At 42.8% G+C, this 22,042-nt stretch overlaps 1 protein-coding gene across 17 annotated transcripts in view; it reads left to right on the forward strand.

The window, feature by feature from the left end:
* The window catches only part of ANKS3 (ankyrin repeat and sterile alpha motif domain containing 3), a 32,368-nt gene that overhangs the window by 2,056 nt on the left and 8,270 nt on the right, over window positions 1-22,042 (forward strand). For 9 of the 17 annotated variants that reach the window (XM_036020974.1, XM_036020977.1, XM_036020983.1 and 6 more), the window contains exons 2-10: window positions 412-630; window positions 2,688-2,886; window positions 3,079-3,200; window positions 4,217-4,298; window positions 10,346-10,481; window positions 15,773-15,931; window positions 18,843-18,980; window positions 19,543-19,652; window positions 21,019-21,195. In XM_036020974.1, coding sequence (XP_035876867.1) covers window positions 412-630; window positions 2,688-2,886; window positions 3,079-3,200; window positions 4,217-4,298; window positions 10,346-10,481; window positions 15,773-15,931; window positions 18,843-18,980; window positions 19,543-19,652; window positions 21,019-21,195 — 1,342 coding nt within the window. Of the gene's footprint in view, window positions 1-397; window positions 631-2,687; window positions 2,887-3,078; window positions 3,201-4,216; window positions 4,299-10,345; window positions 10,482-15,772; window positions 15,932-18,842; window positions 18,981-19,542; window positions 19,653-21,018; window positions 21,196-22,042 lie in introns of those variants that run through there. The other 8 variants (XM_036020980.1, XM_036020981.1, XM_028518295.2 and 5 more) reach the window with 8 other exon arrangements.

Consider the following 22,042-nt stretch of genomic DNA (forward strand, 5'->3'; position numbering starts at 1 on the left):
TAGACAGTGAGGAACTGGGGATGGGAGATGCTAAGTAGTAGAGCTAAGATACAACTTCAGGTCTAGGGTTCTTTCCCACCTCACCCAAGAACTGATTTTGTTCACTGGCCCAATCAGAATTTCTTTATTGACCATCCAAGAAGTTGTCTAATTTCTTGAGTTCCTGAAAAACACCCTTTCTAGAATGTGGGGGCTGAGGATTAATGAAGAAAAATACACACCGCAGTTTATGACTCACCTGCTCTTCTTTTTCTGTCTCATAACAAACTCACAAAATCATACACATGTAATGAGAGGAAATTTTCTAAGTCAGTCCCAGGAAGGAATTGACTACGTTGGGTAGCAGACTGCTAAGAGAGTGACAGAGCTGCCTACTGTGGGTAGGAGTATGACCATCCTGTTTCATTCCTTAGCGCCACCAGGAAAGAAAGACCTAACCCCTGGGCCTCCCTCCACAGCAATGTCGGAGCTCAGCGATGAAGCCAGTGAGCCAGAACTCCTGACTCGCAGCTTGTCCATGTGGCATGGGCTGGGTGCGCAGGTCAGCTGCGAGGAGCTGGCTGTCCCCTTGGATCTCCACACAGCAGCTTCCATCGGCCAGTATGAAGTGGTGAAGGAATGTGTTCAGCGGTAAGAAATCTTGCCTAATTAGTGGCTTCAGCTCCCACATGGAGACATTAGTAAGCTAGCCAGACCTCATAGACATTTAATGCGTATGGCCTAGATTAATCTGCTTCTGTTAGGCAGTTGTCAATAATGATTTATGCTAGACTGTAATGAGGAAGGCAGTTTTTATTCCCAGGAAGAAAAATCTAGTTAAAATTTTTTTCATAGGCTTAGCTAGAAACATTTTTGGCTTTAACCAGAGTAATTTTATTGTTTTCACTAATTGCAGAAATGCTTAAATAAAAACAAAGATAGAAAATGATGTCCTATGACCTTTTCCCAAGGGATTCATTTTAATCCCTTGTGCCCTTCTCTCCCCTCTAGCTTCTGCCATAGAGGAGGAGGAGGCAACAAGGTTTATCTGTCCCTTTGGAGGATTGCCATCTGAACTAACTGTCACACCACTTTTTACTAATGTTATGCATATATTAAGTCCAGATATAGCATCAGTCGCCATTGGCTATTTGTTGTTTGTAGTACAATGTGATGTGTACTGCAATTTTTGGAAAAGAATCTGTCTACTCACCTCCACCTCCTTATGTCTGCCACACTTTGTGCTCACACTCCCATTTCTCATCAATAACCCAGAAAAATGATCTATGTCCATATTGACATGTGCCTTTTCCAATTCCTGGGGTGCCAAAGCTGAGCCTCATTGAAGCCTTAGATTTCCAGTTCCCAAGTCAGAGCCATTGCTTATAAAAACCTGGCCAATTGAGTGCAAGTGCACTGTGGTGAGGGATAACTCTTTGTACTCCTGCACCAGGTGGCCTTGCAGTGTGTAGCTGGGTACTCAGGCAGCACACCCCATCAACAGGGTCACTATGACCCCAGTTATAACTGTGCTCCTTTAGTATTCTTGGGCTTTTCAAACTCAGGTTGTTGGTAAAATGCATAGTTCAGAATGGCCCCACAGAGGGGAAGAGGGAAGTGTTGGTGTTTTGATTGGGATTCTGATGCTGGCTGAGCCTAAGGCTTGCTCACAGTAAAACAGACTGAGGACCCGAGGAGTTGGAGGCAACAGAATGGGGGATTGGGCTGATGGGAGATGTAAGAGCCTCAGATGTGTCCTGCCAAGGGTCAGGTCCTTCCCTCTCCATGTGGAATTGAGTGCTCCATCAGATGAAGGTCATGTGGTGAGGATGAATTGGTCTTCATGCGGCTCTCCCAGCCAGCAGTTGTTACTGCATCCCTGGAATCAGAACATTTCAGAATGGCTCTGTGGGCATCCCAGAGTCAATAGAAGATGCTGGCGAATTGTATGGTTTAGTATGCACAGACCTACGAGAGGCACAAACTGTGTGGATTGCTTGGCAGTTGTTAGCTCCACTGGAGGCAAGGACTGTGGAAGAGGAAAGGCAGTGGGGCGTGAACTACACATTACACAGGATGTTTCTGGAAGTGGATGTTATTTCCATACGCTAACCACAAACTCTGGGTTGGGAAGCCCACATTTTTTTTCCTGTGGGAAATGTTTTCCAGAATTTTAATCAAAAGTAGAAAGGATTATTTTGTTGTGGATTTTCTAAGAATGTATCTTTCTTATTTTTTAAAAAAAAAATTGATTTTAGAGAGGGTGGGGGGAAAGAGAGATTTGTTCCATTTATTTATGCATTCATTGGTTGATTCTTATATGTGCATGACCCAGGATTGAACCCACAGCCTTGGCATATTGGGACAATGCTCTAACCATCTTAGCTACCCAGTCAGGGCTTGAAGAACGTTTCTGTAGGGTGGGTGAGGTGACAAATGAGAAATCAGTTGCAATGGGACTCCATTGTCTTTCCTCTCCCGCCAGCACTGGACTAGCAGACTGGTCTGTTGGTGGAAGGTAGTCAAGTTCCAGGTCAGGATTTTTAGACCTTGGCACCACTGACAGTCTGGGCCAGGGCATTCTTTGTGGTGGGGGCTGTTCTGTGCGCTGTAGGATGTTTAGCAGCATCCCTGGCCTCAACTCCGGCTCTGGTAAACCCCATGTGTGAGATGGCTGGGTGTGTCTAGCATATCTTGCGTTTGTTTAGGAGAGAGTTAGATTTGAATAAGAAGAATGGTGGTGGCTGGACCCCGCTGATGTATGCCTCCTACATTGGACACGATACCATCGTGCACCTGCTGCTCGAGGCGGGGGTGAGTGTGAATGTGCCGACCCCAGAAGGGCAGACTCCACTGATGCTGGCTTCCAGCTGTGGCAACGAAAGCATCGCCTACTTTCTCCTCCAGGTGAGCTACGAGGGGTCTCAGGCCCAGAAATCTGAGGGGCTTCTGGCTGCTCTGGCAGAGACGTGAACCACTGTAGGCCATGGTGTGCGTGTGCGTGTAATCACTTTGATTCTTTCAGCATGATGGCCTGGAGGGTGCCTGCTCCACACAGAGGAGACAAGGCTGTAATGAGCATTCTGTGTTCTCTCGAAGCAAGGTGCTGAGCTAGAAATGAAAGACATTCAAGGCTGGACTGCGCTCTTCCACTGCACCAGCGCGGGACATCAGCAGATGGTCAAGTTCCTTTTGGACAGTGGGGCAAATGCCAACGTGAGGTGATTATCAGGTCTTAAGTGGCCATAGGAGTGGGTGCGGTCATGTCTAACTCTAAGGAGGGCAACCACAGAGGCAGCTGTAGGCCAGAGTCAGGGTAGCCCCCATCTGTATCAGGGGTTCAGACAAGGGACAGAAGAGACAGTCCCACCCATGTGCAAGAGGCCTGGGGATAATCCTGGCTTTTTTATACATCCGTCATGTGACACTGGATGCAGCACTTCAAGCTCTCTGAGCCTCGTTTTCTTTATCTGAAAACTGAGGATAGTAATACCTAAGTCATAGAGTTGTTAGAAGAATTACATGTTCTTTTATAAGCCAGGGGCCCAACATAGTGAATGGTAGTTAAATGACATACATTAAATGCTAATTCCTTTCTCCTTTTGGCCTTATTTGGTGAGGCAGTGTTTTGAAACAGTCATGAGTTTTATAAGCTGGAAGGGGTAGCGTCTAAAGAATGTGATGATCCTGGCTGGCGTAGCTCAGTGGATTGAGCGCGGGCTGTGAACCAAAGTGTCGCAGGTTTGATCCCCAGTCAGGGCACATGCCTGGGTTGCAGGCCATGACCCCCAGCAACCACACGTTGATGTTTGTCTCTCTCCCTCATGTCCCTCTCTAAAAATAAAGAGAGAGAGAGAGAGAGGGAGAGAGGGAGAGATGATGATGATGATACTCTCAACACAGCATCCAACTGGCACTGTCCACAGCCCTGATTGATGTTATGTGTTGTGTTGTGTTGTGTTGTGTTGTGTTGTGTTGTGTTCAAACATCTTAGAAGCAGTGAAGATAGAGAGACAGTGTCTTTAGGACAAAAGACTAGAGCTGCAGTAGACACTAGAAGGGTTCATAAGGCTGACGTGTTGGTAAGAACTTATCTCTCCCCATTAACTCTTGCAAGAAGGAGACCTCTGCACTTAGGCATGATGGGTGACTTTACATCAGCTTGGTTTTGTCTGCATCAGGGAAGCATCTCCCTGGCAGGGTTTTTCTCTGCTAATCATTGGACTCTGTCTTGCAGGGAACCAATATATGGATTCACTCCTTTGATGGAAGCAGCTGCAGCTGGCCATGAAATAATTGTGCAGTATTTTCTGAATCATGTAAGTGGCCCTTTTTATTAGCGTATAATTTAGTCACAGCAAGTGACAAATCATGTCACTGAAGTATAAACTATAACAACTTTCTGCTACGCAGAAATAACTGCTCTTCATCTAGTTATTCAACACATTTTCATTGAGTATCTATCTATTGATGCCAAGTGTTAAGTGGCACTTAGGCATGAGAGGTGTGGTAGTGAGTATTTTGAAAAGACTTATTTAAAAAGTATGGGGAAAAAAAGTATGGAAAGTATATTTTTAAAACATCTTATTACTTTAAAAAATTATGTAGAGGAAGAAGGCAAAGATCTTCATCCCTTTTCAACCACTCCCTGCTCCTCCACAAGATGCCTACTTGGTTTTAGAAAGAGACACTCCAGGACTTTTCTTCTGCTTAGAAACATGTATCTGTAGACACCTGTAAATGGGGTGCTTTTTGTCTTGGACAAAGTGGGGTGGTTCTGTGTATTTGCTCTACAGATTTAAAAAGTAAGAGGGATTGCTGGTGATCATGTTTTAAATTTAATAGGTCCTAATAAAAAGATAATTAAAAGATGGGCAAAGGATCCGGATAGACATTTTCCCAAAGAAAACATGCAGATGGCCAATAAGCACGTGAAAACATGCCTGACATCGTTAGTCATCAGGAAAATGCAAATCAAAACTACTAGGATGTCTAATAAAGAGATGAACAAGAGCAAGGGTTGGTGAGGATGTAGAGAAATTGGAAAACTCATACACTGTTGATGGGAATGTAAATGATGCAGCCTCTTTTGAAAACAGTCTAGCTGTTACTCAAACATGTAAACATAGTTACTATGTGACCCAACAATTCCACTCCCAAGAGAATTGAAAACATGTCTATGTAAAACTTGAATGCCAATGTCCATAGCAATGTTATTGATAATGCCCAAAATGTGGAAACAACCCAAATGTCCACCAACCAAAAAATGGATAAATGTGTTATATTAATCGGGCATAAAAAGGATACTGCAGGGATAACCTTGAAAATGTTATGCTAAGTAAAAGTCAGATGCAAAGGACCACATATTGTATGATTCGTTTTATATGAAATGTCCAGGATAAGCAAATCCTCAGATACAGAAATAGATTAGTGGTTGCCTCAGTCTGGAGGAGATGGGAAGATGGGAGAGAGGGCGATGGTTAAGGGGTACAGGATTTCTGTTTAGGGTGATGAAGGTGTCCTGAAATTGGTTGTGGCGATGGTTGCTTATTGTCGAATTATACACTGTAAGTGGGTAAATTGCATAGTATGTGATTATATTTTAATTAAGTTGTTTTAAAAAAACCAGTAGGGAAAATATTTAGTTTATATTTAAAGTCCTAACAAACTCCCAATAAAAAGTTGTTCTGTTGTCCTTCCCACCAGTAATGTACACAGGTGCCCACTTTCTCATGTCCTTACCAGCCTTTGAGATGGAAGGTTACCCGTCTTAAGTTTCTTCTGATCTGGTGGGAGAAAAGTGGCATCTAGTTTTGGTTTGTACTTACTAATGAGGTTGAACATTTTAGAATATATTGTCCATTTGTAATTCTTTGATCAATTGTCTCTTTATGTTTTGGCTCGATTTTCTATTATATAGTTTTTTTTTTCCTCATTTATTGGTGAGAACTTTAGAATAATAAAATGTTAACATTGTATCTCTTTTTAAAAAAGAATTTGGGGACAGTACATTTACATGGTCAAAATACAGATGAGAAAGAAGGTACTGTATTTTTAGGACTATAAGATGCACCGGACCATAAGATGCACCTAGGTTTTAGAGGAGGGAAATAGGAAAAAAACATTTGAAGCAAAAAATGTGGTAAAATACCTAATAACATAAATAACATAGGCCTCCCTCCCCACAGTGAGCCAGGTAAGCTACATTCGGACTATAAGACCCACCCCCCATTTCCTCCCAAATTTGGGGGGTGGATCTTGTAGTCTGAAAAATACGGTATATAGTGAGTCTGCCTCTGGCCTTTGCCTCAGTCTCTTGGTCACTCTCCTAGGGCTGCTACCCAACTTGGTTTTTTTTTAAACTGTCTATCCTGGAGATTATTTTATATCAGCATATAAAGCTCTTGTTTCTTGTGTGTGTGAGACGCATAGTACTCCCTCACAGGATTGAATTAGAGTTTCTATAAAGTGGTCTACAGACAGAATTAGATTGTTGCCAATCATTCACTGTTATGCACAGTGCCATGGAGAGTGTGTGTGCACGTATATCCCTGCACACTTTTACAACCCCTTCTGTACAGTTCAGTACTAAAGGTAGAAGGGTGAAGTGAAAGTACAGTCTTAATATGGATGTTGCCAAATTGCCATTGGAAGAGCAACTTGTACCAACTGACACTCTCCACAGAAGCAAGAATTATGAATCTTACATTATGAAGTACTCTAAATGTATTAAAAAACACAGAAGCTAATACAACTAACCCATATGATCCAGAGGTCACCACTATCCAGATGCTGGGCTGTACCTCTCCTATCTCTGATTTTGGTGCTTTCATCACATACTGTGTGTCCTTAAGCAATACATAGACTTGTTTTATATATTTTAAAGGTTTGTATAAATAATGTACCAAACTGCATGTGTCATTCGACAGTGTTGGTACATGTAGATGTCGTTCACTCACTTTAACAGCTCTGTACTTACTGAATATATGAATATATTATATTTACCCTTTTTTAGTGGACATTTAAGTTGTACTCACTTTGCTATTTCTAACAGTGCTGCAACTCACACTTTCTACGAGTCTTAAGCACGTGTGAAGGGATTCCTGTAGGAGGTCAGGGTATATTCTTCAGAGTAGAACTTCAGTGGGTAGCGTGGGTAACATCTTCACTAGAGAGTGTTAATTCGTTTTCCTCCATAGTTGTCCCAGTTTACACTCTTCTGATAGTATTATATAGCTCTAGTCTCCCACACCCTTAGTAACACTTGCTATATGGTATCAGATGAGCTGTCTCCTATTGGTTTTTACTGTTCTAGATTTCTGATGAGGTTGAGCATCTTTTCATATATTATTGGCCATTTGGGCTCTCTTTTCTACAAATAATTATTCTTTGAAGGTAAGTCTACTCACATGGACTAGGATCCTTAAGACATAGCCTAGGGCCGAAAATAGATGGGCAGAAAAAGTAATAAATACAAACAAAAAACTAAAACAAACAAAAAAGAATAGAGGAGTAGGAACTCAGAACTGCAAGAAGCATAACCTCTACTTCTGAGTTTAGAGTCAGATTTTTAAAAAACATTGTATTTATTTATCTTTAGAGAGAGAGGAAGAGAGGGAGAGAAACATTGATGTGTGAAACATCAATCGGTTGCCTCTTGCACGCCCCCAACCGGGGACCTGGCGTGTAACCCAGGCATGTGCCCTGACAGGGAATCAAACCAGCGACCTTTCAGCTTGCAGAATGAGGCCCACTGAGCTATACCTGTCAGGTCTAGAGTCTGATTTATTTATTTATTTGCCTGATTTTAAATAAGGTGGAACTGGAAATTTTAAGAGACAGTCACTTATGTAGTGCTTTAAATGGAAAACATATTGGTGAATCAGAGACTTGATATCTTTTATCTGCCATGCAGATTACATCCTCACATGGTGCTCTGGGTTCCTTTACTCTTCAGCTGGGCCTGAGATTGTGTGTGGGCAACTTCTATTGAAGGAAAACAGATTGTATTGGATTTCTTTTGGAAAATTTTAAAAAATTTAAACTTATAATTTCAGACTTAAAGAAGCATCACAAAGTAGTGCAAAGATTTTGCATACCTTTGTTAGGTCCCCAGTGTTAACATTTTCTATCTCTGTATATTTATATGCATAGTCTTTTAAAAATAATTTGAAAATAAGTGCTGACATATGCCTTTTCCCTCTAAATACTTTCATATGTATTTCTTAAAAATAAGAATTTTCTTTTTCACAATCACATACATTTATCAAACTCAGGAAATCAACAGTTTTTCTTCCAGCCCCCTAATCAGTAAGTGAAGGTGTTGGTCAATTCCCAGCGATTGCTTTTTGGCCGAGGGGGCTGGTGCGCACAGCCCAGAGCTTGTGGCTGATGAGCCAGGTTGTTCCACTGCTGGGGAGGTTGTCCAACTTGCCCTGCGTGGCCACTCCTTATTCCTTACAGATCTCCTCCTGCTAGGTCAGGGTCAGCCATAGGGATGGACCCACCAGGTCTCTTGACCTGCCCCTCAGTAGCCAGGCTTGCTTCTTGAAGATGGACAAGTGGATGAAGCGAGGCACCCGGTGCTCTTCACCAGGGAAGGAAAGGGCTCTGGCTGCTCCTTTTGTATTCCATGTCCCTTCCTCCCAGTGGGGCCAGGCTCCAACAGCTCACTCTGGGCAGAGTGATCAAGGTGTGTTTGGGCCTCTCTCAGCAGGCAGCCAGTGGCCCTCAACCTGATGAATGCACCCACTGTCATACTTGTCCTGGTCTCTAAACTTTCTGATCCCAATGAACCATACAATTTTCTAGTAATATATTATATACATTATAAAATAGGAAGAAAAATTGAAGAACATTTGAAGGGTAAATAGAAATTTAATACTTTCTTTCCTCACCTCATGGACCTTCTTGTTCTTGGTTCTCTTCATTTCTTGCTAAGGAATAGTGTTGCTTTAGTACAGGCTGAAATGAAGTCTCTTAGGCTTAAAGACAGCTATTAGTTAAAACCCTACAGTGAAGATGGTATTGTTTGTTGTGGGTGAAACCTTTGGATTTCTTCTATCAAACTGAAACTAGAAATTATCTTTTGTTCCACCAGTTATATTGAGATAATTGACATGTATCACTATGTCAATTTTGATTGTAAGTCGATTTGACTTATGTGTGTTGTGAATAATTACAACAATAAATTTAAACTATCTGTCATTCCATATAGATTATATAGATACTATCTATCATTCCATATAGATAATATAGATATATACAGGGCAGGCAGATACTTAAAGGAAAGAGGCGGTCAGGTGCTGCTCCAGGTGAGGATAACTCATTACTGTGCATTGAGAACCCGCCTACACCCTTGGCACCCAGGCTTGCACCCAGGCAAAAGTAGGTTTAGTTGTTCATATGGAAAATAATACAATAATCAATAAACAATGTAAGGACAAACTGTTTTTGCATACTCACAACTGTAAACCTACTTTTGCCCTCCTGTATGGATGTTTTTAGCTCATGATGGGGATTCTTAGGATATATTCTGTTTAACAGCTCTCTTGTACATCATCCAGTAGTGTTAACTATAGTTTACATCCCTGGCATTTATTTGTCTTATAATCGAAAGTTTGTGCCTTTTGACAGTAACATAGTAGACTCTCCACCCCGAGCATTTTAAGTTATTGTCAGGTCTTCATTATTGCAAATATGTTGTGCTAAATAAATATCTTTGTGTGTAAAACCTCTCTGTATTTGGGCTTTTTCCCTTAGCACAGAGTTGCAGAAGTGGAATTAACTATGCTGAAGACTCTAAGTACTTTTTAGGGCTTAGGATACAAGTTACCAAATTCTGTTTCAGAAGGGTGGCACTCTTATCCTGATTATGTTTTTTAAGGACTCCTTCTCTAGCGAATCTGTTGTCTCAGTTTCCTATGTGAAGAGAATGAAGCAAGGTGGGTGCATGCCTAGGTGCCAAGGGTGCAGGCAGGTTCTCAATGCACAGCAGCCTGAGTTATCCTTCTTACCTGGAGCAGCACCTGACCGCCTCTTTCCTTTAAGTATCTGCCTGCCCAGAGCAGCTGAAAGCCAATGCAGTGAACTTGGAGAGCTGTCTCAGCTATGAGATGGCTGGATTACTGCCTTGTATGATGAGCCAACAAGCACCTCCCCACACCCCCAGTTTTAGCATTGAGAATGAGAGACCATACACCTTTGCCTTTTCTCCCATAGCTGTGAGATTTTAGAGGACCTTGGGTGTAGACCTTCCAAGGTGGTGATAAGCCATTGCACCTCTTGTCCCAGGTCCATATCCCCAAAAGTGAAGGTGCTTTGCAGGGGAGGTTCTTAACTCTTGTTCTTTTACTAACTTTCACAGGGAGTCAAAGTGGACACAAGAGACCACAGTGGAGCCACAGCCCGAATGCTGGCCAAACAGTATGGACACATGAAGATAGTGGGGTTGATAGATGCTCACTCCCTTTCTTTGCCCAAGAGCCTGTATCGGAGCCCAGGTACCCATCTGTGGCTTCACTCTGCTGGAATCCCACCCTTTGTTCTCACCTGCTTTGAGAGATTTGGCTCCTGCAGCCTTACCAGACCTGTATCTCCCCTGGTGAATCCATTATGCAGTCAAGGTTGAGACCTGTTTGTCCAGTGGGACCAGACAAGTTAGTTAGGCAGTAGAGTGGCACCTGCCAGGCTGAATTTAGGTACACCAGATGTGGGTATGTGGTGCCCACCCAGAGGTAGGAAGGCAGCCTCATTGAGGGGCTGGCTTCTGGGTTTGTTTTGTTAGCTTCTGGGTTTTGTTTCTTGACTTTTATGGTGTTTGTTGCCATGTAGAGTGTTTTAATTTTATGTAGTAAATTCATCATTCTTTTTTATTTCCTTTGGATTTTGGGTCACAAAAAATCTTCCCCTGTGCCCAAATTGTACAAGAATTTACCTATTGCCCTGGCTGGGTGGCTCTGTTGGTTGGAGAGTTGTCCCATACACCAAAAGGTTGTGGGTTCAATTCCTTGTCAGAGAACATACCTAGGTTGTGGGTTCGAACCCTGGTCAGGGAATGTACAAGAGGCAATTGATTGATGTTTCTTTCTTTCTCTCTCTAAAATCAATTTAAAAAAATATATCTTCGAGTAAGGATTAATAAAATAAAGAATTCACCCATGCTTTTTTCTAGTACTGACATGGTTTCATTTTTTTCTTTGAGACCTCTGACCCATTTACACTTTATTTTCATGTATGGTGTAAGGTATGTTTTTTTTCAAATGGCTCTCCAGTTGTCCTAGCATATTTATTTAAAAGTCTAGCTTTGACCTAGTGATCTGAGAAGCTGTCTTTGTTACACGAAATTTCCATTTGTGCTGTGGACTGTTTATTCTGTTCTTGGTCTGTCTATTCGCACACCAGAGCCACACTGCTGTAATTATAGAGGCTTTTTGTAATATGTTTTACTATCTGGTAGGGCTGGTCTCTCTTGTAGCTTTCCTTTTTCAGTGCTTTCCTAGTGATAGCTTTGTGTGTGTGTGTGAACTTGAACATCAACTTATCTAGCTCCTTAAAAACAGCATGTTGATATTGAGAGTGTGGCAAATTTATAAATTAACTACCCCTTTATGTTGTTGAGTCATTCCAGCTAACAAAAGGATTGTGCTTTTGTTCAAGTATATTTTTGTATGTAACAGGAGAGTTTGAATTTTTTTTTCTAATATTCATTTTGCGTATAACCTAAGTATATTTCTAAGTGTTTGATTTTCTTTGTTGCTGTTATAAATGGGGTTTCACTACCATCATATCCTCTAACCACTTATTGTCTGTGAATATGAAAGCTATTGATGTCTGTATACCAATTTTTTTAAATATATTTTATTTATTTTTTAGAGGGGAAGGGAGGGAGAAAGAGAAGGAGAGAAACATCGATTGGTTGCCTCTCATATGCACTCTGATCAGGACCAAACCTGCCACCTAGGCCTGTGCCCTGACTGGGAACTGAACCAGCGACCTTTTGCTTTGTAGGACGATGCCCAGCCAGCAGAGCCACACCAGTCAGGGCATGTATATCAATTTTATATTCTGCTGCCTTACTCAGTTCTTTCATTGTTGAGTTAGTTTTATTTATTGATTCTCTAGGGTTTTCCAGGTATACTCCCATATAATTTGTAAATAGAGTTAGATTTACTACTTCCTCTGATTTCTTTAGTTTCATTGGCTAACTTCTAGTACAATGTTGAATATAGTGGAGACAGTGGACATTCCCTGGGTCCTAACCTTAGTGGAAATGCCATATTAAGTAAGATACTGACTTAAGAGACGGTGTGCATATATTTTATGATGTTAAGAAAGTATCTGTTGCCCTGGCTGGACAGCTCAGTGGGTTAGAGCATCATCCCGATATACCAGGATTACAGGTTTGATACTGGGTTAGGGCACATATGAGAATCAACCAATGAACACATAAATGATTTGCAAACTGATGATTTTCTCTCTCTCCCTTCCTCTCTCTCTAAAATCAATGAAAAAAATAAGAAAGTATCTATCATTTCCTATATTCTTGAGTGTTTTCTATAAGAATAAATGTTGACTTTTGTCAACATTCCCACAAACATCTATGGGAATGTTTGTGAATTTTCTCTTTAGATCTATTAACATGATATATTAATGAATTTTCTAATAATGACCAACTTTACCTTCTTGGCATAAATCCCACTTGGGGTATTATTTTCCTAATGTGGTATTGGATTCTGTTTGCTAATGTTTTATTTAGTGTTTTATTTAGCCATTCACTCATAATTAATATTGGTCTGTGATTTTCTTCTGTTCTGTCTTTGTCAGGTATAGGTATCAATATTATACTTGCTTTGTAAAAAGAATCTGGAAGCTTCCCTTCCTTTTTTGTGCTCTAGAACAATTTTTGCAGCATTGGTGCCCTGTGGCCTTTGAAGATTTGGTAGGATTCTCCTGCTAAACCATCTGGGCCTGGTCCTTTTTGTGGGGTGGTTCCTTGATGGCTTTTTTTGTTTCTTCTGTAGAAATTGGTATGCTTAAGCTTTCTGATTTCAGTGGCGTCAATTTTAATAAACAGTATTTTCCTAGGAAATCATTTCATCCTGGATTTCAAGCTTATTTACATAGAGGTCTGAAAATAGTTTTTTTCTCCTTCTGCTTTTAAAAGTTCTGTTTCATTGGTTACTTCTTTCTCTTATCTCATTCATTTTTTTCCTAGTTTTTGTAATTTTCTTCAGCACTTTAGGTTTAGTTTCCATTTCAAATCTGTTATTTGGGCACTTGGTAATACAGTTTATACTTTTAAATTTTGATTCTTTTTTCCTTTTTTTTTTTTTTCATAAGTTCAGTCAGTTTTCTCACCATTCCATGTGAGTGTCTGTGTCTTTTTGTCCTCAGTTTTGAATATCTGATTCAGGATGCTTTCTCCTGTCCTCAGGTGCTGTTGAAGGATCTGGAGTTCAATATTGTGTCACGGTTTTTTCTGCTTCCTCATTGGTTGAGTTTTGGAGAAAAGGGAATGTTTTCACTTGCTGAGCATTTGATTCCCATTTTTGTGTGCCCCTGGTAGTGTTTGTGCATAGGTGGAGGTCACTGGTGCTCCTGCATTTCACAGGCAGGGCTTGGTGGTCTGGCTACTGTGTGAATCCTGATCCAGGAGTTCCCTCCTCCCCAGTGTCCAAGGACAGCCTCTTTACTAGGTGGCCTTTCTTCTTTTGGAGTGGGATGTAGTTAGGCCAAGCATTATGTGTCCTCTGATAAAATTGTGTCTTGCTAGATCCTGAACTTCCCGTTTGCTTTTTCCCTTTACTGCCCGTTTCCAGAAGGTGTCTCTCCCCTGAAGGACTGCTGCTCCTCTGACTGTTCCCTTGGTCCCATGTGCATTCCTGAGTCACTTCCTTGTGATAGTGCTCTGCTCCACCAGGATTTTTTTTTTCCAGTATTTTCTCCCATAGAGCAGACTTCATCTTTCTGGGAATGACATTGGCACTTCTTTCCCTTTGTCTGTTCTCTGAGTGGTTTTTCCTAGACCTGCTTTGTTCCCCACAGAACAGAGGTGAGCGAGTTGGATATTTCTTTGCTGGAGAGGGACATTTGTCTGCTCCTCACAGGGGCAGGATCTTTGAAGTTTGTGGGCTCTCAGTGTTCTAGGTCATGTTGAAGGTGTGGGATTTGTGAGACTCTATGTTCCTGCTGATTTGTGGAACATGTTAGAAAGTTGGGATTCATGGAGTGCTGCCTTTTCCTTGGTTCCCTCTCCCTTATACCTTTATTTTTTAAGACTACATCTTCTGCTTGGACAGGACCCTGGTCTCCCCCCTGAGGACATAGGTCCTGGAGCAGATGGGAGTGAGTTGAATAGGGAAAGGAGGGAGTGGTCCACTTGAGTCACTGGCCTGCATTTGGAACCTGGGTCAGTAACTGCCTGACTTGCCGGGCATGAGCTCTCAGTTCACATCTGAGTGAGCCCGCTCCCTTTCCAGGGTCTGGTTTTGTCCAGCTCCCTTTCTGGCCTCAGGACTGTTTTGTAGTAAATATTAGCTCCTTTGGTGTGCAGTGGTAGGGAGGGACTTTTCCATGTCTCTGCCCCAGTTTACCAACTCCAAAATGAGATTGTGTCAGATGAGACAGCCTGATACAAAGATATTCGTGAATTTTACCTTCAGGGTATGACAAAATACAGGAAACTGTGAAAAGCAATAAAACAATGATGGTTGTGGGGTATGCTGAGCATTTAAGCTCAGATGGGTGGTGATTTGAAGTGCTTCCTAAACATTGCACAGAGGCCTCGTGTGGCACTGGTTTCCCAGGAAATTGTTCAGGTTGAGAGTATAAACTTGCTAAGAAGTCACGAGTGATGCTGCCATACGTTTATGAATGGATTTTGTCTCTTCAAGTTAGAACAAAATTTATTTCCAATTGTAAACATAATACATACTTGTTATAAAAAAAATTCTTCAAACCCAGAAAATTAGAAGGATAAGAAATAAGAATTTAGCCCTGGCTGTTGTGGCTCAGTGGATTGAACACGGGCTGCAAACCAAAGAGTGGCTGGTTCAATTCCCACTCAGAGCACATGCCTGGGTTGTGGGCCAGGTCCTCAGTGGGGGCCATGTTAGAGGCAACCACACATTGATGTTTCTCTTTCCCTTTCTCCCTCCCTTCTCCTCTCTAAAAATAAATAAACACTTAAAAATTGAAGTAAGAATTTAGACTCTCCCATTATGACAGAATTTTTCAGTTCAGTTCATACCTAGGAAGCTTGCTGTTCCCCCAAATGTTCCCATAGCACTGGGATGTCAAACTCATTTTCAGTGGGGCCCACATTAGCCTCACAATTGCCTTCAAAAGGCCGAATGTAATTTTAAGACTGTGTAAATGTAACTACTCCTTAACCAGGGTCAAGGAGCTCCGTGCTGCTGCCAGGTAGAAACAAGGTGCCAGGCCAAATAAAACAAGGTGGAGGGCTGGATTTGGCCCACGGGCCTTGTGTTTGCCTCCTGTACCATAGCCTGTCTGAGCAGTGGACTAGCCCATTATGGCATTTTTTTAAAAAGTTCTATTTAAAAATTTTTAAAAAATTTTTTCTCAATTATAGTTGACATTCAATATTCTACTCTACCATTTGACTGGAAATCCTATTATGGCATTTCTTACAAGTGAAGTTTTAGGAAACATTTTTGTTCTTAATTTAAGAAAACCAATTATGAATTATTTTTCTTCCAGTTTACTATGAGGATTAGTAAACTGGTTTATCACTGGACAGATTGTCTACATTTTTGTGTTTGACCCACAGAAAAATATGAAGACCTGAGCTCTTCAGATGAATCCTGCCCTGTTCCTCAGAGACAGAGGCACTGTCGGAAGAAGGGCCTCAGCATCCATGAGGGGCCTCGGGCCTTGGCCAGGATCACAGCTATTGGCCTCGGGGGCAAGACCCAGCCTTCTTGCTACGGTGAGCATTCCACATTTCCTGATGGCTTTTTGTTAGTGCTTTCAAGGATTCTAACTGGATGAGAAGAACAACTCTCAGGCTCCTAAAATGTGGGCCGCTGGGTAGGAGCAGCAGCTCAAAAGACTCAAAAGTAATGACAGTGATGGAAATACAATGGGCGTGGCTGGATCTTAGATTTGCGTTCATCCTTTGATTTGTTTTTTCATTGATTAAAATTATAAATAAGAGCAGCAAAAATGTAGCGAGGCTCAGATTTCATTCATCACACAATGAGTTAGCTAGTGCAGGAACAGTGTGACCTTTGAGCCCTACTTCCTGTCTCTGGCCATAGCACCTAAACATGATACTTAACACATTTTTTGGCTTGAGACAGATATGCCTCTGGGCCAGGCCAAGGAATGACTGCGCTCTTGCCTTTTCCTCCAGGTGATGGGTTTGATGCTGAGATCCTTCTGAGAATTGTCACATGGTGCTCTTGGTGGGCTAGGATCTTAGGCCCCAAGTTTCCAGATCTCCTGAGTTTATTCTCAAATTGTCAGCTCCTGAATGTTGAATATAGTGTTCTTGGGGAGTAAGGGAGGCACTCCAGTAGTCCTTGGGGCAAGTTGTTCTTTTTTTATTTATCTTCACCAGAAGCTATGTTTATTGACTTTAGAGAGAGAGGAAGGGGGGCGAGGAGAGAAATATCGATGTGAGAGAGAAACATTGATTGTTTGCCTCCTGTACTCGCCCCAACCAGGGATTGAACACGCAACTTAGGTATGTGCCCTGACTGGGAATTGAATCCGCTACCTTTTAGTATATGGGATGATGCTCCAGCCAACTGAGCCACCTGGGCAGGGCGCAAGTTGGGTTTTATGCTCACGCTCTTGCTCTGACCTCACCAAGTGATAAGACTTGCACACAAGTTACATCATCCTTTAATGTCTGTCACCCATCAGTGGCCAGGCCAAGGTGCTGGTCTAGCAGGCTGGGTAGATAGGCCGCTTTCATGAACAAACATTCCTCTGAAGCCTGGGTTTGGAAGAAACCAACTTTCCTTAGAGGAGATCATATATTTCAGTCAAAAGTGTCAGTAACTTGATTTTTTTCTGAGAACCTTGGAAGGAGTCCTAGGTTGGGAATGTGAGGCCCACCTTCTGTTGTCCTTGGTGGGGTGGGCCGACTGAGCCATTGGGGAATCCAGCCCTCCCCCAGCAGCTGTCAAGCTCCTGCTGCAGGGTGAGGGTGTGGGTCATATCCTTCCTGTTCTGATGTGCTTATAAGCACCGGGCTCTGGAATGTTTGGCTGAGTTGTCTTAGTTTTGAGTGGTAGACTGTTCTTTTTTGAGGAGTCTATGCTACCTGTCCCACCCTGAGATATGGTTGGGCATAGGACTTACCCTAGAGACAGAGTGCCGTTAATCTATGTAGCCATCCAACAAATCTTTTTTTAAAATGGAATTCTTTCAAGTTACCAAATAATCCATGGCCGTAGCTCATTTGTACATAATGCACCCACAGAGTGCATTATGCACCCACAGAGAAGGCTGGAAGAATGTTTATCAAAATAATGGTATAGTTGACTCTTGGTTGTGGCATTTCAGGAGAGTTTTGCTTTTTCTCCTTATACCTTGTGATATTTAAATTTTCTATAGGTCTACATGTTCTTTGCCAACAGTTGCAAAAAACACTTTGAATGGTAAATATGCAGATTGTAAAAAGCCTTGATAACTACAGAAAAGTATAAAGAAGAAAATAAGTTAGTCATGACTCTATCAGCCAGTCTGTTTTATGCAAATAAATGTACTTTCTGTAAGGGAAAGGGCAGGGGAGTTGGAATGGAACTCTCTCTGGTTTGTGTTCTGCATTTTCTCCTTGTTTTCTTGCAGGCAGATACTTTCAAAGGTTGTGTAATTCGGTATTATTATAGTTAATTTTTAGCCCAGGGCCTCCAACCTTCCTGCTCAGCCAGATCTCCTTTCACATGGAGTTGACTGACCTGAAGAGGAAACCTTTAAATGCCTGTGGTGAAAAGTCACAGGGACCGTAAAGTCTGGTGTGTGAGATTAGATACTTCCAGCTAAAGGGACACCTAGTAGTATAGTTTTTCTTGAGCTCAGGAGATCGAAAACACAGCTTTCCATTTTCTACTTTTTTTTTTAAGATTTTTATTTATTTATTTTTAGAGGGGAAAGGAGGGAGAAAGAGAAACATCAGTGTGTGGTTGCCTCTCATGCGCCCCCTGCTGGGGACCCAGCCCACAACCTGGGCATGTGCCCTGACTGGGAATTGAACCAGCAACCCTTTGGTTCACAGGCCAGCACTCAATCTACTGAGCCACACCAGTCAGGGCTACTCTTTGCATTTGGAAAAGAGAGTGTGGTGTGGGAGAGGGCACCAGGCTTGACCAGTGCTTTGACTGCACCGTGCACTTGCTGTGGGACACAAGATTGGTCTCTTCACCCCTCAGAGCCTGTCTCCTCATCTACAAACTACATATAACAGTATGTCCAGGTTACTGTGGTGCGTGGATGAGATAATGGCCAGGAAGATACAGACTTCCTTCTGGCCTGCCTAAATTTTGGGTCTTTCTTCACACCAAGGTTGCTCTGAGGGGGTGATCACATTTGAAAGGAAGAATTTTTCTTCCCTTTTTAAAATAAATATTTTATTTATTTATTCTCAGAGAGAGGGAAAGAGAGGGAGAAAGAGGGGAAGAAACATTGATGTGAGAGAAGAACATCAATAGGTTGCCTCTCCCACACCCCTGACCAGGGATGTGCTCACAACCCAGGCATGTGCCCCTGCCAGGGGTCGAACCAATGACCTTTCGCATTGTGGGATGACGCCCAACCAGCTGAGCTGTACTGATCAGGGCTTGTCTTCCCTTTGTATTCTTGTGGGTTTATGTGCCCCATTCTGTTCACAGAGCAGGTGCCTCCACAAGGCTATGTCACCTTCAACAGCAGTGATGAGAACCTCCTGGTAGGAGAGGGTCTCTGCTACAGGGATGTCACCTCCCCCATCAATGATCGGGATGTGGAAAGCAGCAGCAGCAGCAGCCGGGGTATGTGCGCCATTCCCACCCCACTCCACCCTACTCTGCCGGGCTGGAGGCTTTGTCAGGTTTAGGATTCCTATGTGCCTGCCCCCGCCTGTCCTGCTAGAGCTTGGGTGCTGTGATGCATCTATGCAGTAGAGAATAAGAGAGTGAAAGACGTAGAAGGCACTGGCTCTTTTGAGGAGAGTCAAAGAATCTGGCGTGGCACAGGAGGGAAGAAGCTTCTAGCCAGTGTCTCCATGCAGGATCTGGGGGAGGTTTACCTTCTTGATTGGTGAGCCCTCAGGGAAATGTCTTTGTTAGAGCGCATGTATCATTCATTCAGCAGCTGTTCACTGAGTGCCCTGTGTGCTAAGCATTGTTCTAAATGCTTGGATTTACCAATGAACAGAACAGACAAAAATCCCCTGCCCATGTGTGTAGAGGGGAGGACGCAGGCCAGGCAGTCAGCATGAAACAGAACACAGTAAACCATCTAAGGAGTTGACGAAACAGCTCAGGCTCTGGGGAGGCACTGTGAGTCTGAGTGAGACCTGTAGTCAGCTGTCCTTGTCTTCACCATTGTCAGAAGAGCAGGCCTTCTGTGCCCACCTCGGGGCTGTGCAGAGCAGCAGCAGCAGTGAGGGCCTGGCAAGAGCCCCAGGAATCAGCAGCGAGGCCTCTTTGGAGAGCAATGAGGTAAAGCTTCTCCTTATTTCTTATCTCTCATCCCCCTTTCTTGGTGTCATGGGGGATGTTAACAGTTCATTTGAGATGGGCAAGTCTCATAACAAGGACATGCATGACTGTGCTGGCTAGGACATGCAGGGCCCAGGGCCCCCCTCTGGAGAACCACCTGGGTTCAGGCAACCTCAGTGGTAGCCTCTGTGTGGCAGTTGGGGGCAGTTTCAGACCTTACCCACTCTGTGAGGACAGTGGCACAGATTGCGTAGAAGCTGAGTAGCCCAGATGGAGGGCAGAGAGCAGTTTGAATGTAGCCATGTCAGCTGTGAGACCGTCAGCGTTTGTTTTATTTTTATCCTCACACAAGTACTTTTTTAATTTCTTGTTTTGGAGAGGAAGGGGGAGAGAGAGAGAAGGAGAAACATTGATTGGTTGCCTCCCATTTATGCCCCTGACCAGTGATCAAATCTGCAACCCAGACATGTGCCCTGACCAGGGATTGAACCTGCAACCTTTTGGTGCTCAGGATGATGCTCCAACCGAGCCATACTGGCCAGGGCTGTGTTACTTTATTTTTTGAGCAGTTGTCTTGTGGATGTTTGGTTTGGGGTTTTATTTTTTTGTAAGGGATTTGTCCAAGGTTTCACAACTGATTAGTAACAGAGCTGGGATGTAAAACCAGTTTTGGCTGACCCCAAAGCTCATGGACTCTTCCTCTACATGTTATTATTCCCATCCCCCCAGCCACATCCCCTTTGGTAGTCATCAGCTTGTTCTCTGTATCTGTGGGTTTCTTTTTGTTTTGTTTTTTTGGAATTCATACGTAAGTGAAATCATATGGTATGCCTTTCTCTGATTTATTTCACTTAAAGTCATACCCTCTAGGTCCATCCATGTTGTTGCATATAGCGAGATTTCAGTCTTTTTTATTGCTGAATAAGAATACTACTTCATTATATATATGTACCATGTCCTGTTTATCCATTTATCTGCTGAACACCTAGGTTGCTTCCATATATCGGCTATTTACTAGTGATGCTGCAGTGACAATGGGGTGCGTCTATCTTTTCAGATTACTTTTTGTTTTCTTCCGATAAATACTCAGAATGTGTAATTGTTAGATCGTATGGCAGCACAGTTTTTCATTTTTTTAGGAATCTCCATACTGTTTTCCATGGTGGCTACACCAATTTACAGTCCCCCTCCCTAACAGGGCACAAGGGTTCCCTTTCCTCCACCTCTTCACCCACATTTGCTATTTGTTAGTTTATTGATGACAGTCATTCTGACAGGTGTCAGATACCTCATGGTGGTTTTAGTTTGTATTTCCCTGGTGATTAGTCTTTCAGTGTTAACTTTAAACACACACCTCTTGCCGTAGGATTCAGATAATGCACATAAAAGCTCAGTTCGCAAACATACGAAAACTTATATGAAGACCAAGAATCGCCACAGCAACAGTGAAAACCAGTGGCCTCCCAGCACAGGGACTTCCGGGACAGCCTATTCGCCAGGATCTACCTCCCAAACTGAGAGGTTTCCCTATTCAGGACCCCAGGTAAGATCATCTGTGAAACTGGTGGTTACATCATTAGAAAGATTGTGCTTCTTGTGATTTGTGAGGCTTTACTATGCACTTATGATGGGCTAGGCACTGTTGAAAGAAGAGAATGGTGGTGGCTTTCCCCAAAATGATCTGTAAAGCTTTTCGGGCTGAGACATTCCTCAGGTTGGAGGTGCCAGTTGCAGGGTTTGTGTCTGTCCCTTCCCACAGGAGGGATCTGTCTCTGCCTTTGGTGACCGTACTCGTTTCCATACTTGACTCAGTCTCTCTGAGCCTGGGGAGGAAAAAAATAGGACTGATTTCATAGAGCTGCTTTCAGGAGTCAGTGACAAGATGTAGGTGAAGCAGAGACAAAGTGGCACATAGTATGCACTTCATGAAAATTGCTGTTTCTGGCCCTAGCCAGGTAGCTCAGTTGGTTAGAGCATCATGGCGATACACCCAGGTTGCAGATTTGATCCCTGGTCAGGGCACATACCAGAATCGACCAATGAATGCATGAATATGTAGAGCAAAAATGGATGTCTCTCTCTCGCTCTGCAATCTAATCAGTAAATATTATCTTTTAAAGAAAGGAAAATTGCTGTTTCTGCCTTCCTCATTAAGGGTCACTCTGGCTAAGCAATTTCTTAGGGCTTACAGGTATGACGTAGCAGCAGCTCAACTGTCCATTGTGTGTTGAATTCTCTTGCCCTCTTTGGGCATATATGGTACAAAGATGAAAGACAGAGAGGTACGTACTTGCCATTTATTTGTTCAAGTCACAGCTCTGCTGTTTACTAGAAGCCTATGATTTTGCTGGCTTCTTCTTGCAGTCACCTCTCCCTACCCCATCCCTGGG

This window comes from Phyllostomus discolor, chromosome 3, assembly GCF_004126475.2.
Source record: "Phyllostomus discolor isolate MPI-MPIP mPhyDis1 chromosome 3, mPhyDis1.pri.v3, whole genome shotgun sequence".
NCBI classification, from domain to species: Eukaryota; Metazoa; Chordata; class Mammalia; order Chiroptera; family Phyllostomidae; genus Phyllostomus; species Phyllostomus discolor.